Source organism: Myxocyprinus asiaticus, chromosome 39, assembly GCF_019703515.2.
Source record: "Myxocyprinus asiaticus isolate MX2 ecotype Aquarium Trade chromosome 39, UBuf_Myxa_2, whole genome shotgun sequence".
Taxonomy (NCBI): Eukaryota; Metazoa; Chordata; class Actinopteri; order Cypriniformes; family Catostomidae; genus Myxocyprinus; species Myxocyprinus asiaticus.
Window position 1 is genome coordinate 12,687,034 of NC_059382.1, and position 19,611 is coordinate 12,706,644.

Genomic DNA, 19,611 nt, shown 5'->3' on the forward strand with positions numbered 1-19,611 from the left:
CAAAGGCTGTTTTCTTAAACAAATATTTTTATCATAGAATATTTGACATTATTATTATACATTGTCAACAAATTCTAGAAATGAACACTGAAAAAATAAAGAATAAATAAAAATACAGTACTGTATCAGTACTGTATGTTCAGTATCTCAGTACTGTATGTTCAGTATCAGTCAGTTGCTGACCATTTAAATAAAGAATAAATTAAAATTATAGCTAAATAAAAATCAGTACTGTATGTTTAGTATCAGTCAATGGCTGACCATTTAAAAAAAGAATAAATTGAAATTGTAGCTAAATAAAAATCAGCACTGTATGTTCAGTATCAGTTTCAACGGTGGAAAACCAGACTTTTAAATATTACATTTTGTAAATGCAGTGTCTGGAATTGTTCGGTTGATGGGGGTATTAAACTGCAAATCCTGAACAAAACAGTTTGGTGAATACATGTTTACACATTTGCTTCCACTCAGCTGACAAGCAATGAAAGTAGCTACGTGGTTAGCTAGTTAGCTATAAGCTCGTTGTCACGGAGAGTAAAACATGGACCAGCATTGCGTCTCACCAACTAGGTAACAACGTAGTGTGAAATCAACACTCAACAGACACAATCCACCACCGCACCATTGTCTGCTGAGCTGCAAAAAGATGCTCTGATGTTTACCTTTCAATCTACTGCGTTACAGACTGCAATGACAAACTGTAGCTGGCTAACATTGCAAACAAATGTGATAAACATGAGTGACATGGTTGTCAGGGACAGGTTTAACGTTATATTAGTTATATTAAAAAAGATGGGGTCATTTTTTATTAACTTTCCAATATGTATTTCACAAACTAGTTAGCAATTTACCGTGAAGACACCGCTTAACTCTGCACCGATAAATCGATCAGGCACTAGTTTCCTCACACAATGCTGTCTTATGACATCATAACACTTTTACTGTAGTGCGTGTGTAATGGGTGCCAGCTGGTATGTGATAGCTCTGCAGTATGAGTAAAACCTCACTCCCCTGGCCTCAAAAAGGAACACTAGCAACTGACGCTAGAGGCTGTAGCCTTTAGCCTCCTCGTTAACGCACCCACCTCCCATGCCGGCTGATGCCGATTTGAATCCTGCTCGGAGTGGGTCAAGAAGGACCGTTTACAGTGGTGCCGTGACCCAGATGGGAGTGAGGTTTAGGGGGCTGAGTGTAACAGGAGCCAGCTGGTACATGATAGCTGTGCAGTATGTGTAAACTTTACTCCCCTGGCCTCGAGAGGTGCACTAGTGACTGACGATAAAGGCTGTAGCCTCCTTATTAGTGTGCCTGCCCGCTTCCCATGCCGGCTGGCACCGGTTCGAATCCCGCTAGGAACGGGTTGAGCAGGACCGGTTACACATGACCTGTAAGGTGATATATTTGAACGTTTGTATTACATAACCAACTACATTAGAAGCTTGTTCGAGCACATCAAATTGTGCAGTAGTTTAACTGATAGAGCGTTGCACTTGCGATGCAAAAGACCAAGGTATGAGTCCTGAATAGCATGTGAGTTGACACGTGAGCCGAAAGTGTCATAGAAGCACCGTAAAATGATGTGGTTGCTTCAGCAAATATGTTTTTTATGCCACATTTAACACTATCAGTTAGGTTTAGGTTTAAGGTTTGGGGAAGGGAGAAAGGTTTTGTTGATTTTAAACTCGATAGAGTCTTAACCTCATCTGTTTGGACTAAATTCAACTCACTTTTAGTGCAGCTCATTGGACATTTCACCTCTGAACTGCCATGATACCTGTAAGGAGCAACGTAATATCATTTTGCAAAAAATGTCACCATAGTCATGTAATCTCAATGAGCTAAGACTGTATTCTGTTTCTCAAATTCCTCTCTTTATATATCCTGTCTGTTCAAAGTCATGGGCATGTGATGTGATTTTTAACACTGATGTTCTCAAATGGTTTAATCGCGAAGAGATAGCTAGTCGAGACATTACCTAATTTGACCTTAAATTATACATTATTTTACACAAACTGTGAAACACTGTGGAAACAAAATTTGTATTCTCACTAATTTTGTGAAACTGAAAAAAAACGATATTCAAGGATGTAGCATGAAGGTGCAACCCCAGAGAAAAGATTTAAATTTTACACTGCTGGAGTGGAGTCCTTTCTCCCCTGTGCAGTTTGTTGACAAGCAGTGAAGTCTTTCGGAACAGATTTTCAGCACCTCTTTAATGTTTCTTCTCTAAGAACTGGACTATATCAGTTCTGCCAGATGCAAACTCAGAAGCTTTGTGATCTGATGAAACAGAACTTTCAACTAACCAAAACCAAGAACAACTAATTTTAAGGTGTTCCCTGTTGATAAGATCAAAGGCTGCCTTTTTTTCTTGCCTAAATGTTTTTTTTTCTGGTAAATTGGATTTGTTTATGCGTGGTCTCTCTAATCGGAACAATTCATGTAGTTCTTCATGTACAGACTATTGTTTAATTTCTGTTTTTATTGTTGTTCCAAATTCCAATTTATACTCTGTTGCTGTCATGGAGAGTGTTCCCCAACCCAGCCAGCAAGGTGCATTTTGAAAGCGATGGGGTATGTAGTCTTAGTGAAAAAATTCCCAGTTTCTCCAGTGTGTGTCTTTTTAAGTAGGACAGTGAAATTGATGGCCCAGTGCTGCTAGGTGACCTACATACACTGGCATGGACAAAATAGACTCCTGAACACACACACACACACACACACACACACACACAAAGCAGGGGGTGTGGAAGTCAGCAGAGCCTGACTGAACTCACAAACACACAGATTCTGCTCACCGTGACATACATATGCTAATAAGGTGATATATTGTATATGTGATGTATAATACTACCATAATAATACTACCCGAAACCAGGGCTCATACAGAGAATAATGCTTGCCATAGTCATAATTTCACCTTCATGATAACCCCTTTGTAACTTAGTAGCAATTATTTCAATGTTGTTGTGTTTTTATTTATCTATTTTGGCTGTGTCAGGGTGCCATTTTCAGTCAGGGACAAAAACCTGAAACCAGAACTCTAATAACCTGCTATTAAAATCATCCTCCATTGTTTCACTTATTAATAACCCATTTGTAGCCCAGAAGCAATATACTCTGTTCCAAAACTGAGTGAGCTGCCTACCTAGACAGCATTGTGAGGCATCATAGGTGCTTTCTCAACATGAAGGCTGTTCCAAAAGGTGGGCAGCATAATTATGCTTATTAATTATGCTGCCTTCTAAGATACCTTGTTTTGGCCAAATTCTAAAGCAGCATTACAGAAGAGAAGTAAATCTTAAAATCCATTGCAATGAGCACAGTGTTTATTATAAATATACTTATTTAATTCAATACTAAACAGTATCCATAAAAATAGTTGCATCTAATTAAAACTGACTTTCCCAATATTTGTGTTTACCACATATTTTATATTTATTTAAGTATTGCATTATTAGCTTAAGAGCACTATTTGTGTGCCGCACATGTACTGTAGAGTTTTCCAAATCAGTTATTTATGATATTCTATTTGAATAAATGTAGGATGCTGCTTTTAGCCACTTTTCCACCATCGAGCCGAAACAATTCTTGTTGCGAAACCGTGCCATTCCGTGGTGATCCGGGTCAGTTTGTTTTTCCACTGTGGTGCTTGAACATACGTAACAAATATGTCAGTTGGGGACGGCGTGAGAGGTAAACACTGGAGTGAACGCGCAGTGGAGGATGTTTTTTTCCCCCAGTTTTTAGGGCTGCTTTTTTCCCTGGTTTTTACTCTGCTAAAGCATAGGAAAGACACGACACATGACACAAAAAGGAAAGCAAAGACAAAAAAGCGAGAGGTTTACCATCATTTGCTAAGGGGTTGTGCATGCCACCAGACATGTACACAAAGAAAGGCATAAGTTCCCAGACTGGCTAAAATGGACATTTATTTACAAAATATTATACGAGTAATACAATGATATGTTATATGAGTTTTAATGAGCTAGCCAGCGTAATCTACCTACCTGAGGAAAAAAGGTGTGTAGAAAAATAATCTACTTTTCTTGTTAAACCATCAACAAAAAATCATGAAGATACACAAAACATACACATTTTTATTTCATTTTTTAATAAAATGTTATTAACCTCACCATAGTGAAATTTTCCAGCTACCTAGAAACAAATGAGTTACCTTGGCGTTGGCTAATTGACTATTGTGAGTCGCCATACACTAAAGCCATTCGACCAGCACGGTTAGAAAACCTGCCTAGAAATCCAGTCCGTAAATGTTTGGTAAAAGTGCCGTTTCCAAGTTTAAAGGCAGCTGCCTACAGTATGTAGGCAGTAGACAGCAAGACAGCTCACTAGGTTTTGAAACAAAGATATTGTGTACATTGCAATAACAACTACATGTCTAATCTATAAAAACAACAAACATCCGCAGGTTTTTTTTCTTTTTTTTTTTTTCTGGTAATATCAAGGTGCCGTTTTCCATCAGGGACAATTTATCAGCAGCAGCAGCATATCTCTTCAGAACAGTATACAACCTTTATTGCTCATCAGCTTCTCTCTCTTTCCCTTTCCCCTTCACTCCTCTGGATCTCCTCTCTTCACATAATATCCTGATGCATCGTTCACTCAGGTGCCCAGCTCAAGGACAATGACTCATAGCACCATGACTGTAAATACCCAATAGAGAAGTGCAGTAATGAGATCCATCGCTTTAATTGTTACAGAGTTGGCGCTTGTTTGGGAGAGACTTTGGAACAGCTAATTAGTCAAAATGATTGAGATCTACAGACCTCTGTGAGGGAGAAGATAGATAAGGTGAAAAGTGCAGAATGCATCATTCAGTGCACATCAGAGAAAGAGTGCTTTGTTCTATCTATCTATCTATCTATCTATCTGTCTGTCTGTCTGATATACATTGTGTAAATTTTATTCCATCCATCCATCCCCTATAGGATAAAAAAAAGAAAAAGAAAAGGCAAGCCTAAGAAATATTGTGCCATAAAATGAATAAGTAATATTAAGTAACACTTTACAATAATGTTCCATTTGTTAACATTAGTTAACAATATTAGTTAACATGAAATAACAATGAACAATACTTCTACAGAATTTATTCATCTTGGTTCGTGTTAATTTCAACATATACATTTTTAAAATGATTAAAAGTTGTATTTGTTAACATTAGTCAATGCACTATGAACTAACATGAACTAGCAATGAACAATTGTATTGTTATTAACTAACATTAACAAAGATGAATACATTCTGTAAAAAATATATTGTGAATTGTTTGTTCATGATACCTAATGCTGATGTTAACAAATGGAACCTTATTGTAAAGTGTTACCGAAATATTTATAGTTCTGCACTGTTTGGAGGCCAGTAATAAAAGAGCCATATTTGTGACGTTGACCATGTTAACTCCCATGTACAAAAGGTCAGATTTCCTTGCTCCCATTGATTCTTTTGAACAGCATCACAAACCATGCTGGGATAACATGGATCATTAGGTTTTGAACAAACTTTTGGAGTCCATGCCAGCTTGAATGCATGCTGTCGATAAAGCAAAAAGGGGGATGTACCAAATACCAAGAAATTCTGAAATTCATGTCATTTCAACTTTCCCTCAATATCTTTTGCTAAATAAATGCAAAATTAAACAAGACAAGTAAGGAATAGAACATTACAAATGAATGTCTTTGAATTAAACAAGATTAGGTGTATGCATTCTTTCTAACACTGAAATATATTTGTGTATAGAACATATGTAATATTTAGTATTGAGGTCCGCATTGAGTTAAGATAAAGCATATTAGGTATATGGATTAGGCAGGGATTGGTGTGTGTACATTTTATGATCAATCAGTCATCGTTTAGCAGCTTCAGGTTACTGTGTGTGTTAGAATGTAAAGTTCGCTCACTCTATTAAGGAAGAGTCCCGCACGTCTTCTAAGACCTGACCTTTGACCACTCACACCTGAGCCCACCACCTTTGAATCTGTGTTGGTGTTTACTTTGTTTTCCACAGTTCCGTCTCAATCCCGGAAAGAAACCTTCGGATTAACAATGTTACCGAATCTCTGCGGCGCATGTGATGACCCAGAGAGAAAACTCGATAGCGCTCGATACTGACATAAAGACCACCTGTTGTAGGGAGTATAATTAGGCACCCTGATGCAATCGTTTTCAGGTGAGATTGATCAATTTTATTTCACTCTGAAGGGTAAACATCAGTGCCCAGCACCGGTTCCCACCACTGGCATTTACTAACGGCACATTATTAGATACTCCCCTTAATTCGTCATGCCAATTGCTTCCTTTGAAAAATTCCTATCATGGCTCTCGCATTGATGTGTCTGCTGTAATTAAGGCTCAAATTGTTTTGATGCAAGTGTAATCACATTAGCCTGTTTGCAGGGGAGAGGGGTGAAATTGGACTTGTTGCTCCAGCGCCTGCGAAAAAGGCAGCAGACTGCATGGAGTTTATGGATTATGAAAGAAAGAACTGTCAGAAAGCATCGAGCTCAAAGCTCTGTCCCATATGGGTCTTCATTACCGGCCCTGTCAGAGCCAGTCGAACCGCCACAAACACAATAAAAGCCTAATTCGCGTAGTTAAAGATGAGAATGGGATAAATGTTGGAGGATGATTGCAAAAAGATGGCTCAATCGTTTGCATGGGAATATATTTTTTTTGTTTGTTTGTTTGTTTGTTTGTTTGTTTGTTTGTTCGCTTATTTGTTTTTCCTGTCTTCTGTTTTGTTATGCCATTTGGCGCGTTGACAGTCGAATGTAACTGGCAGTGAAATTACAGTTAGCTTTATTCATATTAGTCATAGAGGATTTTGTCAAACATAGCAATATGTTGAATGATTATGATTCAACTTCTCACGCAGAGTAGAGTGAAAGACCAGATGGTACTTGTTATGTAGGAGGTCTTATGAGTTCAGAGTGACATTTCAAGTAACATTTGCATTACATTATAGTGCTATTAATAATTCTAGCAACATATAATATTTTTCTTTGCTGATAATTGTAGAAAAGCTACAAGCTTTGTACATCTTTTTTTATTTTTTTATTATTATTATGTATTTACCTTTAGATCTTATATTCGGTAAATATTTATTATGATGTTTTCCTCTTCATTTACATACAGATCAGAGCAGTTTACATTGCATAACATTAATGCATGAGTTCTTATTTTTTTGTTAAGACTGAATTTACTTTCTTTATGTTTGTGTCAGAGACCCCGATTCTCAATATGTAAACATGTTAATATTATTTTCAAAAGTAAACTATTATTTTGCCTTTAATTCTTTTAATATGCTCCTGTGGCCTAATGAAATACAGTAATCATTGTTTAAATGTATTTTAAATGTTTAAAATTTTTATTAAAGCTTGTGTCACAAAGATGATGTGCACTTATCCAGTATATGATTTCTGTTTAGGGTCATCTTATTTACAAAATTCATTTCAGGCATTTAAGCACAAGCCTTGAGATCAAAATGTTTTGTAGGGTCACGTGAACATAAATTCAGTTAAGTGAGTCAAAATGACTTGTAGTGTACTGCTACAGTGTTTACACTACTCAGAAAGTCTTAGTATGTGAAAATTAATTCAAACTTCAAAATGTATATTGTATTTATATCGAATATAAATAATGTAGTCCCCAACAGAACATGAGATCTAGCGGACATTTTATCGTATCAGGTTCTCTGGCCTTTCTGAGAAAACTTCTCTGGGACACTCTAAAGATGTTAGTTATGATATATTTGCTTAGAAAAAATGGATTTTTGGAGCTTCTTTAGGAGATATGGGGGTCTTAAATGCACTTACACCTTAAAGTTTAATTATAAGTTATACTTGGGCTGAGTTGGTAGGTTATCTTTTATTTATAACTTGATATAAGATATTTTACTCACTTTATTGAAAAGAACTAACTGAATCAAAGTTTTCAGTTCAGATTGTTCATGTCCCCAGTCTCTCTCTCTCTCTCTCTCTCTCTCTCTCTCTCTGAGCTGTGCTCCACATTCGCGCAGACTTACCCTGCTGACTGTGCACATATTGCACCTCTCCATTCATCCGTCTTCTGTAATGAGGGAGGAAGAACTCAGATCATTAGCCATTAGAGAGGAATGGCTTCTTCTGAAGTGGCTGGTGTTTTAGTTAGGTGGCTTTTGGAGAGCCTAATGTTGACATTAATCTTCAGTGCCACATGCGAGGGTACGCCAGTGACCTTAATGTTAGCTCTTTTAACCAAAGATAGGACACCCTGTCAAAGGATGACGTCCTAGATCTTTACAATCCACCTTGACAATGTAATTGCAAAAACTTCTTGTTCAGTCCCTGTGTGTGAGTATGCGTACCTTCTTGCTACAGAAGTATGTCTGGTGTCGTGCAGGATTAATTCCCCCCATGAAATCCAGTCCCATTTAGGTAGTTGATGTGTCTGTTACAAATTTCAGTTGTAGCTGATCACATAAATACAGACAATAAATACAGTATTTCCATATCTCTTTACCATATAGCAAGAAATTAAACGCTTGAATATAATTACATTAAATACTTTCACCGAATGTGTTACTTTAGTAGGGTAATGGATCAGCTGGCTAACTATAGGGAATGAATGATGGAATGTTAGCTTAGCAGACTAAAGTGTTAGCATGCTAACTCAAAGAACACAAAGAGAAACATAATTTGAATTTTTTTTGCTTTGGTTATGTCATGTAATATGTCACATTAATAGCTTACACATGTTTTTTGTTTGTTTTGTTTTTCTTCTTCTTTATTGAGACTAAGTAAATCTTCAAGTGACCAAATAGAGCACCCAAAACAACTTCTTTCAGCTACTTGAAATCACTTTGGGGTCCTAGGGGGACAGGAAGTTCTTAATCGAATTCAGTATATGAAAGTACGTATGAAAGTATGAAAGTACTGGAATTCGACACAGTCATTGTCAACACTGGTTTGTTTATTCACTTATGCTAATTGAACTTGTTTTTTAAAGGAATATTCCAGGCTTAATACAAGTTTAGCTCAATCGACAGCATTCATGGCATAATTAATTTCGGCTTTTCTCAGTTGTGCTTTAAAATCAAAAAAGAAAAAAGGAAAGATCTGGGTTACAGTGAGGCATTTGCAATGGAAGTGAAGGGGGCCTCACTGTTTCTAAAGTATAGCCACAAGAAGTAAACTAGATGCATCTTAACATGATTTTAGCATTTTAAAATTGCTTACTAACCTTCTCTGTGTAAAGTTGCATCCAATTTTACAACTTTGTTGCCATTGTGACATAACTCTATAAACACTAAAACCCAAAAAAACAATTAATGTAAGTACTTTTATAAAATATAAGCTTCATATTTCTGCCTTTTAACCCTCCAAAAATTGGCCTCTTTCACTTCCATTGTAACTGAAGTGACTCACTGTAACCTCGATTTTAGCTTTTTTAAAAGAAAAGGAGGGACGAGTCTGATTTTGTGTGTGTGTGTGTGTGTGTGTGTGTGTGTGTGTGTGTGTATGTGGTAATCAAAATTATGCCACAATTGAATCCAGAATGTTCCTTTAATATTCCTATGGCAGGTGCGTTAATTTGCGCCTTCTGTTTTCTGGTATCACGACTTAAGTTCATCTCCGCACCCTTGAGATCCATCACGTCTCACACACACTCGACTGGAGTAAAAGATTAATACACTGTCAGCGATGGCACACAGCTCCAAGAACTTTTCGTTTTAATGTACTTCTCTTTATTTTATCAAACTTCTTTTTTTAGGTCCTCTCTCTCCGGTTTCTCCAAGAGCCATGTCTCTCCCAAGTCATAGTGGGGTGGCTGGAGCGACAATCGATTATGCTGTCTAGTCTCATTTAGTTTACAAGAGTTCCAGGTTGCAGAGAGCTTACCGAGAGGCTATTTTTCTCCCTGCCCGTCTTCTTTTTGATTAAGCGGATGTGTAAATAAGGCCACAAACTCCCATCGATGCATGCCAATCTATTTATTGACTCCTAAGGATCATTCTCTCCACTCCCCATGGGTGTCTTCAAGAGGAAGAATAGAGCTCCTCCCAGCACATGCGAGTGCAGGGACAGCCATCTGTCTGCCCGGGGAAAAAAAATGAAACACATTGACAGATGTTCTCGTAGTGCTTTCTGCTTTCATTATTAATAGATGAGGAAGGGGGCCCATTTATCAGAGTGAGGCGAAATTAATTGACACTGGCTTTGATTTTATTGCTGTAACTTGTTGTCTGTGCACAATTACAATTTCTTTTTCCGTTTCGCTTCCAGGGGAAAGTGTTTGATGGTGGTTTAATGCAAAAGCATGTTGGTAAAAACACTATAAACAAAAAAATAACTCTTCTCGCACATGCAGACCGACATATGCTAACTTATGTTGTGGAATGTTGCCCTGTCACCTCCCTACTGTGGCAGCCACTCGCCTGTAACAGACGGAGATGCTGATGTCACTGGCTGGGTTTTTATGCCTCCGAGTCAGCAAACTGTGATTAAAAAAGCAGCACAGCTTAGCATTTATTACAGGGGGAGATGCAGAATGCGTGCAGTGCAGTTGTGTCACAAGCTTTCTTTATACTGGTACAAGGAACCCAACTGAGCTTTAGGTTGCTGAAACTTCGAAATAGATAGACCGCATTTTACCAGATATCTTCGGAATACCATGCAAAAAAAAAGAAAAAAAAAAGCTTAGATTAGTTTGGACCAGCTTACATTCCAATGCCTACTTTTGGATAGCAAGGCTGATCTGTTACTTGCACAATCTTGTAAAATTGGTTATTGTAGGAGGTAGACAAGCTTGACCAGTGCTAGGAGAGACGACCAGCGAAAACCAGCTTGAAAGTTCCCAATGTATTGGTAACCAGCAACATACAATTGGTTTAGCCAATTTTACTTCAGTATGTTGGATAGTAATTGAACGATATATCATCCAGGCTGACAAATCTGCTGATTTTTGGCCATTTTGAGAATAACAGTGATAACCATGCCTGCTTGGCAGGCATTAGCTCTCCACTGAGTAAGTTACCAAATCTTCCAACAGTTAATGTCAATGGATAATACACAATTTCTATATTTTATGTACATTGTTTTACATTGATACTTTTTACATTGTTTAAACATACAACATATAAGTTTTCGTCTCATTTGCTGTAATTAAATTGTATTAGTCTATGTCACATATTTATTCAAACTTCAGGGAGATCCAACTATGAATTGCTTTATAGTGGTGTCTGCACATTAAGCTGGGATAGCAGATGGTCGTTTAACATCAAAACCATTATACACATTAGCTTTATATGGTCATTTAAAGGTGCAATCAATAACTTTTTGTTTGTGTAATCTTGGACTTACAGTGACTCCTAGTGGTGTGGATGTAGCATTATTCAAAATCAGTAGTTTTCAGTTACTAATCCCATTGTAGAAATTCATTATTCACAATCAGCCATGATTAATTTAATTAAAGAGTGAAAGTGTCCAATAACAAGATGGTTACTGAGATTAAGCGAGTAGTATTCAGCTGGTCATGTGATTCTAAAATGGCAGCCCCCATGAGGGTGCCCCTGCCCCATGTAGAATAAAACAGCTTTTATTAGTTTACTGATATGACTAGAGTCTTCATCTCATGTGAGTGATCATGATTTTATACACATGTTTCAAAATTACAATTCATTTACAAATCCATTACAACTTTTTTTACTTGTGGTCATATATTATTCAGCACCTGACTTCGCATACCATTATACAAATCACAGATTCAGGTGATACGCCATTAATGCAGTTTTGCAAACGGCGTGCACACATGCAAGTGTGTCGGTGCATTTTTGAGTAAGTCCGTAGGCCATCGGGAGAAAAGGATGCCTTTTTCCCCTGCCATTTAATATGCAACATGCAATCTATTTACCATCTCTGGTCACTGGAAACGATACGATGGTGGTAATAATATCTGATTTTGTTGTGTACCTCTTTCCTTTAAATACATCAAACTGCTCCGGGCACCCTCAGCTTTTTAAGCAAAGGTCAGAGGAAGACTCATTGATTTAGCATTTTAATTTTATTTGTGCTGGGCTCCGAGGGGGACTGGCATTCAGTGTGGCATTGGCTCTTTGTTTTCTAAGAGGCTGTGAATGTCTGTGTGTCTTTTGAGACCCGGCCTGCTCCGCTCTGGTTAATAAGTGTGAGATGGCAGCCAAACGCCTCCATAATAGCCACTAACACTTATTATCCTCCCCAAGATTGGAAATCCATGTGTTGTCATTGAGGGATCTTGAGATGAGTTAAAAGGAAAAAAATAGATGTGTTTTTTGCTCAAGCATACAGCTTCAAAACAGATGTGCGTGTTTTGTGGGAACGCCGAATTGGTGTAGGTGGGCTGTAAGGCAGAAGTGGTTTCCAATGTAAGGAAATGGCCTGTTCAGAGTGGTTAAGTCACTAACTGAGCGAGATAATGCCTTGGGGTGTTTGAGGCGGAAAAATGTGACATCTCATCCTCCAGCACAGAGGCAGCTGTTGTTTTGCATTGTCCCGTCCTCTCCTTTACTTGACTTTGCAGGGGATGCGGAGAGGGCCCTGGTATCGGCACTCTTCATTAAGAGATCCTGTTAGCCGCGCTAGTCGCTCTAGTCATTAGCGGAGCGGAGGGTTTTTGATTTGCTGCCATTTCCAGTGCTTGGTCAAGAGCTCACCCCTGTCGATAGTGCCATGTGCTCTGGGCGAAGACAGCATTTAAGCAGGATCGTTACCTGATCTTTCCTGCTACACTTGATGTAGTTAGAGGGTAGATGGTTGGATTTGTCAGATGTGAAAATTGTACTTTTCTTTCATTTTCAGGGTCATGGGAAATATTCTTTTTTCATTCTTTTTTCATTCATTCATTTTTTTATTTTTTTTACCATTTATTTTTATTTAATTAATAATTTATAAAATTAGTTTTTTCTAGTTATGCCCTGTTCTAAGATATTTAATCGGCTAAATATCATTCTTGGGCAGAGTAAAACTTGCAAGCCACACTGTTGTCTGACTTATGAACCGGTTTCACTAATAAATCTTAATGATTCATTGGTGAGTCTGTCTAAATTTGAGTTATTAAAATCCTTATCCACAAGGTTAATCATAAACTGTGAAATGTGATGGGAAGGTCATGGAAATCTTTTGTCAAAAAGTGAGGACACTCTGCATTTTGTACTCAGAATAGTTTTTATGTCTATACCTGTCAAGTTTTGATCAAATCCATCAACTTTGTGAAAAGAAAATAATAGTCTGTTATTCATTATTTTTTAATTCTCCATACATATCATATAAAAATAAAAAATATCCATGTCCACATTTTGTCAAATACAAATGCAGTAGTGGTGGGCGATATGACCACAATCTTATATCACGATATGAGTAATTGTATATTACGATAATGATATATATCACGATATAGTAACTTTTTTGGGAAAATCAATAAAAATTGGTAAATGTATTAATAACCATATTGTAATGTCTATTTCTGTCAGTGAATTAAATATTTTCAAAAATGTCCTCTTGTAATTGTTTCTTTATTTGTCCATAGTCAAAGTACAAAAAAACATTTAAAAACTTGGTTTTAAATAATTCTTGCCATAATGCAAAATTTCACATTATGCCACATTTCAGTCTGATATATTGATGACCAAAATTATTATACATTTTCCTCAAGAAACTTGAGATCTTCCCAAAGCAATGCAACATAAAGAATAATACATAAGTAAAAAAAATAAAAATAATAATAGTAATGCAACGAAAATAAACACTACTTGCAGAAAATAAATTTAAAATAAATATAAACACTTCTTACTACATATATATATATATATATATATATATATATATATATATATATATATATATATATATATATAGCCGAATTAATGTGGAGCGCATATTTTGACTCTCATAATATTATTTTGCATACTTCATTTTGAGGTAAAACAAATAGCTTTTATTATCAGTGATTATCGTATTATATATATATATATATATATATATATATATATATATATATATAAAACATATATATATATATATATATATATATATATATATATATATATATATATATATTTATTTATTTATTTATATATATATATATATATATTTTTTTTTTTTCAATCTCCTCTTCATTTTCTTGACATGTTTGGGAATCATCCTGTTATGTGGAGATAAAAAATTTATAGTACCACGAGTTATCCCACTCTGCGCTCTCCTGTAAATATCAGGAATCCTGCTGGACTCGCACGTACTTGTGTGCTCCAGAGGTATCGCACACGATTGCTCACATGAAACACAGAGATGCATGTGTCAGATGAGAAGCATAGTAAGTGCTTATGAAACGCCGAACCCAAATGCGAGATGAATGTAATTTAATTTACTTGGGTGGCCACCGAATATTTTTTAAACACTGTCCATGTTTCTTAAATTCTCACAGTCTCACGTGAAGCCATGCCCATTGATAGATAAGCCCATGCTGTGCACATGGATATTTACATATCGTGATATGCATGATATAGCAAAATCTCTATCGATTGACACTTTATGTCTTCGCCACAATATATATCATCATATTGCCCAGCCCTAATATGCATTAATTTTACGTTGAGTAAAAAAGGTAGTCAAATTCTGTACTTTAGGAATAATTTAGATTTGCAAGATTGATACTAGACTCGTCAACTTGTGGTGAAATGTCTATTTCAGGTGCTTCCTGCTGAGATGCAGGTACTGTAACCCTCCTCCCCCTCCCCTCCGCTGCCGGCAGGTTCCCTAATCCACCCAATGCTTGCCAGTTCCCTCCCAGGCTGCTGAGAAATTGCTCCTGACAGCTGATTTGTTGGTTGTCAGAACTGGTCGCTGTGCGGCTGATAAGGGCGCGGAGGCCCGAGATGGAAAACTAACTGCCTCTCATGATTTCAAAGGCAGGCCCATCAGCCCTGGGCCTGCAGACACATGTAAATGTCTCTGGGCTGAAATCACCAGGGATGTTTCCTCCACGCAGAGGGGCGCTCTTTAAAGAGCCACCCTCGCATGAGTTAGCCCGCGCACAGTGTGGATCGTAGAGAATCACATGGCACAAATACAACCTTTTTGAGTATTTTATTTCACACTAATTGTTTGCATGTGGTTATTGCTGCCCTGGCTGTACAAACACAGCTTTAGATAATTCCTGCTGAGTCCTTTTTAACAAAGAACAAAGGTGGATGAACAGAGGACATAAGGCAGCAATAATCAGACCTTGTGAGAGCACAAGCTTATGCACAGATAGAAAACTGACATCTTTTCTTAATAGCTGGTGCAGTCATGAATAGTTCACCCAAATATAAAGTTCGCTCATCAATTACTCACCCTCATGTATTTTGGAACCTTTCAGTGAAAAATAAAATAAGTTATTTGTAATATAATGTACAAGCTTTTATTTAAAAATTTGTGACCATGGCTGGCAAGCAAGATTTTCAGTGAATAACAACTTGAATGTGGGTCCGTTCCTCACCCAAGGCTATAAATGGCTTCTGAAGACTCTGTAAATAGTGCACAAGTTGCATGGTTTACTTTTATGATACTTTTATGCTGCTTTTTAGTCATTTTTGGAGCTTGAACACCCATGCTCCCCATCCACTTTCATTAAATGGAAGAGTACAGCTCAGACATTCTAATAAAACATATAATTTTGTATTCCACAGAAGAAAGAAAGTTATACAGCTTTGGAACAATGTAAGAGTAAATGATGACCATTTTCATTTTCATTGGAACTACTGTATCACTTTAAGGATATAAAAGTAACAAGTATGGAGATGCTCCAGGCTGGCAGGGCAAGAAGTTTTTTACAAACCAATCCTCTCAATCATGTCCATGATCCTCTGATCTATGCTAGGAAAAGTGAAGCAAAGTAGACAGACATATGGAGCGGAGAGAATGTAGGATGTATGACCAGGAAGGACACTGTGAGACCTGGTCCAGCCTGCAGCTGAATTATCAGGTCTGATCAGTCATAGGAAGCTCTAATAGGCTTGTACAGGAAGCCATTGTGAGAGACGAGGTCACTGGTTAATTGGCTGTGAATCCTGTTTCAGCGTCCTACCATGGGGTGGCTGCTCCTATAACTCACTTCCTGTCAATGATGTCAGCCCAAGAGGCCGTCTAAGCCCAGACTGAAGGGTCGATGAGGGGGAACTGGCCGTCATCCAGGGCCAACAACTCCAGAGTAAATGGCATTGCAGCAATGACCGTAGATCACCCATGCAGCCCGTACATACAGTAATTGCCCATAATTACCTCATGCCCCAATACAAAGCCCTCATACAGTTGTGGCTAGACCCTGGTCTCAGCCACAGATGGCACACCCATGAACCGTCCGTTCATAAACCATCTGATGCGTATTGCACTCAAAACTGGAAAAAACTTTTTCAATCTAGTAAGTGCTAATCTGATTGTCAATTTATGTATTCGTCAACAAGCTTGATAATGAGGAATCAGGTGTGAATTTTTCCTTACAAAATTCAGATGTTTTTGGAGACTCTGTGATCTTTTTCTTCTGACATAATTACGTAAAAACTGATCATTATTTTATGTCCATTTAAATATTTATATGGCAAATAGCTCTGTAGTAAGCAGGATGTTATACAGTAATCCAGTCATTATCGCAAAATAAACCCCTTCACGGTGATACAAGGCAACCCTCTATTTTTTTTTTTATTTCTTTTTTTGCAATAATGACTGGCTGGCTATGGAATATCCCTTACTCAGATAAACCCACCCCTAAACAACACAAACAAACAATACGACACGTGATTTGTCGGTTTACAGTACATGTCAGTAGGCATTTCTTGGCTAGAATAAGCTTCAGACCGCACCTTTTTCCGCTGAAGGTAATACCCCATCAATCAGTCCGCAGCCGCATTCTTTCGACTCCAAACAGCATGCCGTCCACCTCTACCCAACCTTTGTGTTTAACCCAGCTGGGCAGGAAGTGGATGCTACTGTGTCTTGGAGTCAGAGAGCAGATAATTCAGGTGGTGTTTTCTTCTCCAAACAAAACAAACTGTACATATAATCACTGCTAGGTCGCGCGGTGCCAAGCCAGAGGCCACTGGCTTGTTTATCCGGCACCATGTTATCATCCCTCCCGCCTCTTCATCTGCTCTTATCACGGCCGGCGTTGAGAGGGGCTCCTTAGTTTCCTGTTTTGGGCTCTCTGTCAACCCCTCTGACCTTTTGAACCTGGAGCTTATCTCTCACTTTCTTAAAAGCCAAAAGCCTTGTCTAAAAGCAGCAGAGCACTCGATCTGGTTTATAAGTGCTCTGTCTTTGCTCTTTTTGTCTCTGTTACTTAAAGGGTTTGTTTATTTTCAAAAATGAAAATTTTGTCAGCATTTACTCACCCTTATGCCATCCCAAATGTGTATGACTTTCTTTATTCTTAGATTTTTAGAGGAATATCATAGCTCTTTTGGTCCATACAGTGCAACTGAATAGGTGCCAAAATTTTGTAGCTCCAAAATAACATAAAATACTCCAGAAAAACTCTGGTGGTTAAATCCATATCTTCTGAAACGATATGATATGTGTGGGTGAGAAACGGGTCAATATTTAAGTCCTTTTTCCTTCACTTTCCCCTTCTGTGTTTGGTGATTCACATTCTTTGTGCAAATCCCTCCCTACTGGGCAGGGAGGAGAATTTATAATAAAACATGACTTAAATATTGATTTGTTTCTCACCCACACCTATCATATCATTTCAGAAGATATGGATTTAACCGCTGGAATCATATGGATTACTTTTATGCTCCCTTTATGTGGATTTTGGAGCTTCAAAATGTTGGCACCCATTCACTTGCATTGAATGGGGCTAAAGAGCTGAGATATTCTTCTAAAAATCTTAATTTGTGTTCTGCAGAAGAAAGACAGTCATACACATCTGGGATGCAAGGAGTGTGAGTAAATCATGAGAGAATTTTCATTTTTGGGTGAACTATCCGTTTAAAAGCACACCTAATGTAATGGTATACATTACTGCATAATATTTGTGATTATTTTGTAGTTAATTCGTCCACCCACTTTTGAGATATTATTTATTTTAGAGTTTTGTTTTAACGACCTGCAGTGTGAAGAAAATGTCGCCAGCCCCATAAAACAGCATTTTTAAGACCAAACAGAAGCTCTTGCCAACCAGTTACGGTCGTGGACTGAACAAACTTGGTGGTAATGGCGAGCACCTCCTGGGAAAATGGTACGTCACCTAATTAATATTCATGGGTCAAGATGATAAGGTTTGTGATGTATCCCCTCCATGGCTGTCGTTGGGGACGAGACAACTGTGGAGCACACCCCACTTTTCAGAACATTTCTCTGCCCCAGTTGTGTGTGTATTTGAGAATATTTGTGTGATTGTGTTAGACAGTTTGTCTGTATGCAAACATCCAGGTCTAATTTAAGACTAATTCTTGGAAGTTTTGAGCATTTTTTTGTTAATCAGTGAATCTTCCTCGTTTTAGTGGAGGATTTTACTTTGTTGTGCTCTGAGGTGAAAATGGATCTTCAGTAGATGCACTTAGAAATGAGGCAAAATAGTGCATCATGTATTGAAATGCTTGCAAGGAAACATCAAATATTTCGTAATGGAATTCAGATGCCGACTGGCACTACAAATCCCATTAAAACAGCTTTGAGCCTCCTCCATCTCTGAGGAACAGACTCAAAGCTATTTTAATAGTGCCCAGGACTTCATCATTTTAACAGCAAAAGAGGTTCCTGTTCTGTACTAGATACATAATTTGCATGGCATTAGGACCAGATAAAATGAAAAATGCTGCACGACTCAAAGGCTCATTTATGCCTGCTCCATACGAGAATAGCAATCAACAGTTATTTGTTGCTTTTCCTGTTCATTTAACTGCTTCTGTGTCGGTTCACTTCAATCATGTGCTGTTTTTTTCCCCCTCCTCCTTTCTACCCTGTTTTCCCTTTTCTCTTCCCCCCTTCCTCACCCCCTCCATCCTCTTCACAGGATTCGGCTTTGTAACTTTCGAGAACGAAGACGTGGTGGAAAAGGTCTGCGAGATTCATTTTCATGAAATCAATAATAAAATGGTGAGTTGGTTTCACCTCTTTGCAATTTTTCAGTTCGGGAGATAGGATTAATATTTGATGCTGGAAGCAGAATGGGTGCTTATAATGGCACTGTACAGTGAGGGTGACAGCAAGTGTGGGTGTGTGGGTGGGGTGGTGTCATCCCTATCCCCCGGCTAGCCTACTTTCAAGGGGCTGAGGAGTCACTGGTGTGCACTGGCCACAAACCATGAAATTGTGTCTTAGATCCCTGTCTGCCAAGCTTGGAGAAAAGTCTCCTTTCCCTGTCGCTATTCCCTCAGCCAGGGAAGAATGGACGAAGATCTGGCAGTCATTCTTGTGTACGGTGCGAAAGATTGAAAGAAGATTTCAAATCATAGCTGGGTGCTTCTTGCATGTTGGTACCTGATGCCCTGTCATGTGATTTCATGTTTGCCGCTAAGGTTTGTATTAGATTCCCGATTCCTCGCCAAGTTTTCAAAAAATGAAAGACATTGGAGGGACAGGGTTACTGACCTTGAGGCTT

At 37.9% G+C, this 19,611-nt stretch overlaps 1 protein-coding gene across 14 annotated transcripts in view; it reads left to right on the forward strand.

Annotated features, from left to right (window-relative positions):
* Nucleotides 1-19,611, forward strand: part of LOC127430227 (RNA-binding protein Musashi homolog 2-like) — a 405,789-nt gene that overhangs the window by 285,822 nt on the left and 100,356 nt on the right. For all 14 annotated transcript variants that reach the window (XM_051679847.1, XM_051679846.1, XM_051679845.1 and 11 more), the window contains exon 8: nucleotides 19,024-19,106. In XM_051679847.1, the coding sequence (XP_051535807.1) occupies nucleotides 19,024-19,106 (83 nt within the window). The remainder of the gene's footprint in view (nucleotides 1-19,023; nucleotides 19,107-19,611) is intronic.